The sequence below is a fragment of the Rhagoletis zephyria genome, unplaced genomic scaffold (assembly GCF_001687245.7).
Source record: "Rhagoletis zephyria isolate East Lansing unplaced genomic scaffold, Rhagoletis_zephyria_1.1 Rzeph_scaffold_24044, whole genome shotgun sequence".
Classification (NCBI taxonomy): domain Eukaryota; kingdom Metazoa; phylum Arthropoda; class Insecta; order Diptera; family Tephritidae; genus Rhagoletis; species Rhagoletis zephyria.
The window spans coordinates 1-6,431 of NW_016181102.1; the positions used below are offsets into that span (position 1 = coordinate 1).

Here is a 6,431-nt window from a genome sequence, read left to right on the forward strand (position 1 = left end):
TAATAACACAGGCAGCTGTAAGAGGTAAAAGGAAGCGTGAGTATATAAATAGTTTTATGCTGGGGAGGCAAATATTCAAGGTAGGAGTTTAAGTACAATCTTTAGCGATGAAGAACACTACGGAGCAAAGACAAAAAACTGTTGTGTCCAAATGCCACTGGTTTTTTTTGATAGTTCGAGCATTCCATGGAAATGGTATATTTTGTCCCATACAAACAGATAATTAATTTTATAGTTGGATATTTTTTCTTAGTTGTTTATCACACAAATATATAGTAGAACTAGTTACTTCATTTGACAAAATTTCGGTTTGACTTTCATTATTGCCGCAAACTGAAAAACCTCGTACCACTGAAAAAAGATACTGGTATAAATTTGGGTTGCTCCATAAAATAAGAATACTAGTTCTCCCTAAACTAAAAAAACTGAAATAAATTGAAGAGACAAACCGCAAGGTAAAAAGTACATGGCCTTTAGAAATCCGAAAAGAGGAAAACTGTTTCGAATATCAAAATTAAGCTCTTATAGAAACTTCTGAAGTGATATTGCCAACATGACAGATTGGCTTGGTTCTCTTAGAAAATCTGATGGACATTACTAATTAATGACAAAACTTAATTACTGACAAAAGTAGAGATATAGAAGTGGATAGCCAGATGGGAAGAGCCACCAGACTAAACTGATAGACAGCATTACTGATGTCGACTGAGGAATCGGTGAGGTGAGGAGATGGTGTTAATGAGGTGATGGTAAAGAATGGGAAAGGCGAGCATATAGAGAGAGTGGGAAAGACAAGCAGCATAGTAAAAGTTTTGAGTGCTTTTGAGCATTGCCGCACTCCTTGTAGGAGTCTTTTTTTTTCGAAACAGAGGAACAGTGACAATACGCTAGCAAAAAGCTTCAGGCCAGTCAGTTCGACATCCGTTATGCTGAAAAGCCTACAAAGGGGCGGTCGAAAAGTACATTAGATAAAAGGTTTTGATTGACAGCTGCCCAACTGTTCACCAACATTGCATACCAAAGTGAGAACGTGATGGAACTGATAAAAGCTGGCTTGAAGGAGTCTGAGTATCGATTAATGCTGAGGTTAAGCGATGTAGCTGTTGATTGATGTAGGTTGGTTTGGTTGGTTTAAGCGGATTGTCACTCTTGTGAAAAGCAATTAGCAAGTTTGCCATTTTGATTCCACAAGTTGTGCAACCTACAGCCGTTTGGCGGTTCTGATGCATTTCAGTACGTCACACACAGAGAGAGGCAGCTGTACTACTCTGAAATATTCTGCAGAATGGTTTGCCGATTGTCTTCGGCCTCATCCTTGTGAGGGCTGGACAATCGCACAGGAAGTGTTCGACTATCGCTTTCCAGGTCGGGTCAATGTTATAGCGACAGAACCAATTGCAGGGCAGTCTTATCCTTTCGGCATGCATCCAAATGGGCCAGCGTCCTGTGCACGATGCTATAAATTTGTAGGCATCTTCTTTGCTCATTTCCAAGAGAGCTTTGGTTTTAAGGGGGTCGTAGGATACCCAGAGCTGCTGGGTAATCCTGTAAGAACCTGTGCAATTCCACCTCTGCTTGGCCTTCGAGTGATAAATTTCGGTAATTTTTTACTTAATCGCCCTGAGCCAAGTACCCGTGTCCAATGCGTAGGACATATTCAGTACGGAACCGCTCCTTGCTAGTTCGTTCGCTGCACCGTTTCCGGAAATGTACCTATGGACGAATTTGAGGTCTGACTGTAGAATGTTGAGCGCGAACGTGCTCAATTTCAACTGCTATGCCCCAACGTAGACTGGCTCAGGTGGAACTTAAAAAGCACGAGAAATACAGTGTTGCCGCCGATGTTATAGTGCGTGGTATACCTCATTCTATAGGTGAGGTTGCTGGTGGTATTTTTAACCACAAACACAACACAAAACCAGAGGAGGAACTGAATTATGATTAATCGGATATGAGGCAGAGGAGAGAATCCTCTTAAGCGAGTGTCTCACTAAATGTAACCAGGAAATTATGCAGTTTGCTACCCAGATTAATTGGCAAAAACGAATAACATTTGCTTTTTCTTTGAGAATTGAGGTATTTGTTCGAATCATAACTGGAGGTGCTACCGTCAAGAGCCTTAATAAAGCGGACTTAAAGAAATTACTGGAAAATAGCACATGACTAAGTGGGCTTTTGATAAGTATATTTCTTCAGAAATTTTGTTGCTATCACCGCTCATCTTATTTTTACTTTTTAATACTAAACACACACTCTCTTTCCAGCCAAAAATGATGAGTTTACATATATATTTGAATCTTATGATGTAGATGTTGTGTGTGTCTGAAATTTAGTTATCCTCGTGGCAAAACAATGAGTATAAACTCGTTCGTCAAGTGTACATCGGGAAATTTCAGTTATATTGAATATATTTTCGACAAAATAATGCAACCAAATTCCCATAGGCGGTGTTTACAGAAGAAACAAATTTGTTTCTTATGAACACTTTATAGATTTCATCGAAAACCCTGATCTTAACATCAAAAACATAGTCATAGCTGGTGATTATAACAGCGACCTGCTTCGAGAAAGTAAATTTTCAACAGCAATGTCAAATTTAGATCTGTATTCTACGAACATTGGGACTCGTACTCATTTTACTCAAACCAGCTGCACCCTTTACTTTTAATGAACTTTTTTATGAAGTGGACGAAACAATCATAGGGTGGGCACACTCCATTTTATCTCGAAAATTGCTGATTATGGGGGATGATGTTTGCCTTTGTAACATGTCAGACATTGGGAGACGATGCAGTCACAGTATCCACGGTAACAGAAATGCACACCCGAACCTATGCGGTAGACGTTTGTGCAATGGGATCAGGAAAATCTCCAATGGAGGTCTGGGTAAATAAACAAAAGATCCTAAATAAGCTTGATGAATGATACACTTTGCACTGTCTTGCTGTCAACTCCAGCAGGGAACCATCCGGCGAGCGCAGAAAATTTTCAGACAGTATTGGAGAGTTTTTAGAAAGACCTGGGGTCTGTGTAGTGGTGTAGAAGCATGTCTCTATGTGCACAACGTTGGGAGCAGCTAATAATCCTTTGTTAGATTTGCTACCAGCTGTATATACCGTTACATGAGGAGGAAATGAGCATAATGTGTCGACTGTATTCTTTTGGATTGTGGTGCGCGATTGGAGTTCCACAAAAAAGTGTTTATTATGGTGTCCGAGTAATACGCTTTGTTTTTTGGACCCTGCTGATAATTGGATACCTGTGGTCTCTTCTGAAAGAAAGTACACCGTTAGCTTTTCTAAAAGGGAGAGCAATAGAGGGATCCATGCGCTCCCTCTGAGAGCTCTTTAAAATTGTCTACATCGTTGGCATCTGCATGATAATTTCAGTTGCCTTACTGCTTTAGGTATAAGACATCGGTATTTCAATAGAAAGTCTTTGCAATGAGACAACGAGAACCCACGTGTGCGTGTTGTTGGAAGTTGAGGATGGATCCACGTTTCATTAACTTTTACGAAACGATGCAAAAACTCGTCTGAATTGTGGTTGAATATCGCTAAAGACTCGTTTGAAGGGATAGCTTTTTAATGTTCCGATATTTGTACAAAATGTGATGCATTTGGTCAGTTAGAGGCCTACAGTCTCGACGTTTACTGATGGGATGACCTATTCAAAGAGACCGAAAAGTTCGATGTCTGCTGCGGTGGAAAGAGTACAAAGTAAATGACTTGTTATTCACTGAAATTGGTGGTGCCTAGTCCTATAATATCTATAAATTTACCCAAACCTCGAAAAAAAAGTCAATCCGACCACGGTGTGGAAGCAGAGGACCAAACCAACCAACACGTCTACATATATACACTGAGACAGTTGAAGTCAACTAAAAGCTGGTGTGGCATTGCCATCAACTATTAATGATGATGTAATGCCTCATCTGTGAAAAGGGTTTATCTCATTTGGATATCTAGTCAAAGTAACTGTAAGTACATGTGTACTTGCCTAATGAAGTGACTGGTATCTTTTGGATAGGACCAGCTCAGAGATTAATAGGCTTGGAACTATTCCTCGGAATTTCATGTGCAGTCATTAAAAAAATGAGGCAAAAAATTACAAATGATTAACGTCGAAATTGGTAGGAGGCGATGAAAACTGTGCACACTTGCACCAAGGCGACACTGCTGCGACATAATATCGTTTGCACATCGGCCATGCGACACGGTTTGCTATCACACCGCCTATGGTATCGCGTGTCGTACCGCTCTAATGTGCACCGTGCCTAAGGCCTTTTTCCGTTAGAAAAGTGTAACTGGGTTCCACAAAATATCAGAGGTCCATTAAATTGGACGGCGGTGACCCATTCTACTGAAAGACAATTCCGACTTAGGTATCCGGTCATGTCAGAGCCAATAGTTTCGGTCTAAAACTAATAACCTAAGCTTTCAAGAGAAGTGTTTATTATGGAAACTCACCTCTTTGGTAGGATATAATATCGAACACAGATAAAACTTCTGACTCTTTCTCCACATAGTAAGTCATAGGTCGCACAGTCATATAATTGTAACTATAGGCGCGCTCAGCAATATCAGTCAAAAAGAAATCCATAGTTTTATATTCTGGATAAAGCTAAACCGTGATAGAGAAAATTTGATTATTTATAACAGTTATTGCATTCAAATTAGTTCAAGTACCTACCAAATCTGTTATTACATAACTAAAATAGGTGGCAAACCCTTCATTCAACCAAGCGTATGTCCACCACTGTGGTGACACCAAGTTACCGAACCATTGATGAGCGATTTCATGATTTTGCGTCAGTATGTCCTTCAGTTTCTTGTGTAAATCCGCACCATCCTGCTGCACCAGATTGTCCTCTTTGTAGGTAATTAAACCCCAGTTTTCCATTGCAGAGCCGAAATTTTTTTTCAATGCTATGTGATCCAATTTCGCCAACGGATAATCGATGCCAAAGTAGTCCTCAAACATGGCCACCGTGCGCACAGCATTCTTCAATGCTTTCCGTCCCTTATCAGCGATGCGGGGTGAGGTGAAAATACGTTGCATGACACCGCGATATTCCTCCGAAATGTAGACAAAATCGGAGATCACAAAAGCGACCAGGTAAGTAGAAATGGCGGGGGTGGTGTGGAATGTGGTTGTCACCATTGATGCATCACTGTGCGCGTACATTGCAAATAGCATAGACAAACAAACACATATTCGTTAAACTTTGATGTGTAAGTGTGTTGAAAATGAAGAATGACTTAACGGATGCGCATACATATGTGCGTAATGGATGAGCAGTTGTGGAGTGCGTGCAAATTTGCGGTTTATTAATTGGCTTTGGCAGCTGGCCAATATGTGTGTGCTAGTATGGGTACGAGTATTACTCAATTGTGTCTACTTACTTGTCACCGAGTGCAGCATTTACGTCAATGCTCGGTTCAATTTGACGTACCATCATATTCGAGATGGCTGTGTAATAGTTGCTGTGCGTAAGGCTGATAGTGAAGTTTGCTTTAAATGATGGCTCATCGTAGCAAGGAAAGGCCAGGCGGGCGCTGGTCGGCTCAAATTGCGTAGCTGTCACATAGCTATTGTATGCATGGAAAATACGATGGAGAGAAAGAAGAAACGTTTTAGTAACAAAAAGTGATTAGTGTGTTAGGCTATGGAAATGAAGGTCTCTACGAAGAGCGATAGAATTGCATATGAATGAGTTTTTATGCTTTATAAAAATTTGTTCTCTACTTAAAAAAATGTTGACCTTACGACGACAATCTATAAGTAAAGTGAGACTTTAACGAAGGCTATTCAGATGCGTTTTTAAAGTCCTAAATAAAAACGCTTGTTAATCGGCCCTCACGGAATATTTTTTTCCAATAGAAATCGAAATGCTTGGATAGTAAGAAGGTCCTTTTTTACAAAGCCACCTAGCTTCTTAAAAGACCTCAAGACGCAGGCGTAACATTAGTCAAGAATGAAAAGATCAATTCGGAAAGATTTTTTTTGTCTTCTTTGCGTGCCACGGTAAAAAATGGAGTCGCAAAATACTTCTTGTAAAGTCGACTCTACTCCATTGGACTTATTTATTGTGATATAAGCTTGGGGATACTTCATGCTGTATAAAAAAAACATATTGGGTGCAGTTATGATTACTTTATTAACTTATGTAAAGCTAAACTACATCCTGGATCAGCAAATTTAGCTTCCACGTTAGATAACTTTGCCAGCATAAAGAAATTGCCAGGATACATAACTTTCTCTGAAAGCGAAAGCGAGAAACCAGATCAACTAACACAGTTATAGACGGAACGTGTGTAGTTTAGACAAACTTTATATCTGAGTACCAAACTTCGACTCAGATCGTCGCATTTGTGCAGTGGCAAAGCTAAACGTTTATAATTTGCTATCAATTTAGACAGTCGTCAAAG

At 39.9% G+C, this 6,431-nt stretch overlaps 1 protein-coding gene across 1 annotated transcript; it reads right to left on the minus strand.

The window, feature by feature from the left end:
• Positions 1-3: 3 nt before the first annotated feature.
• Positions 4-6,390, minus strand: LOC108381844 (alanine/arginine aminopeptidase-like; the record flags this gene model as incomplete). Its single annotated transcript, XM_017638241.1, has 4 exons — positions 5,406-6,390; positions 4,693-5,173; positions 4,470-4,623; positions 4-15 (listed from the first exon to the last, which is right to left on the minus strand). Coding segments are annotated over exons 1-4 (703 nt in total), but the record flags the coding sequence as incomplete, so codon positions are not given.
• Between the last annotated feature and the right edge of the window lie 41 nt (positions 6,391-6,431).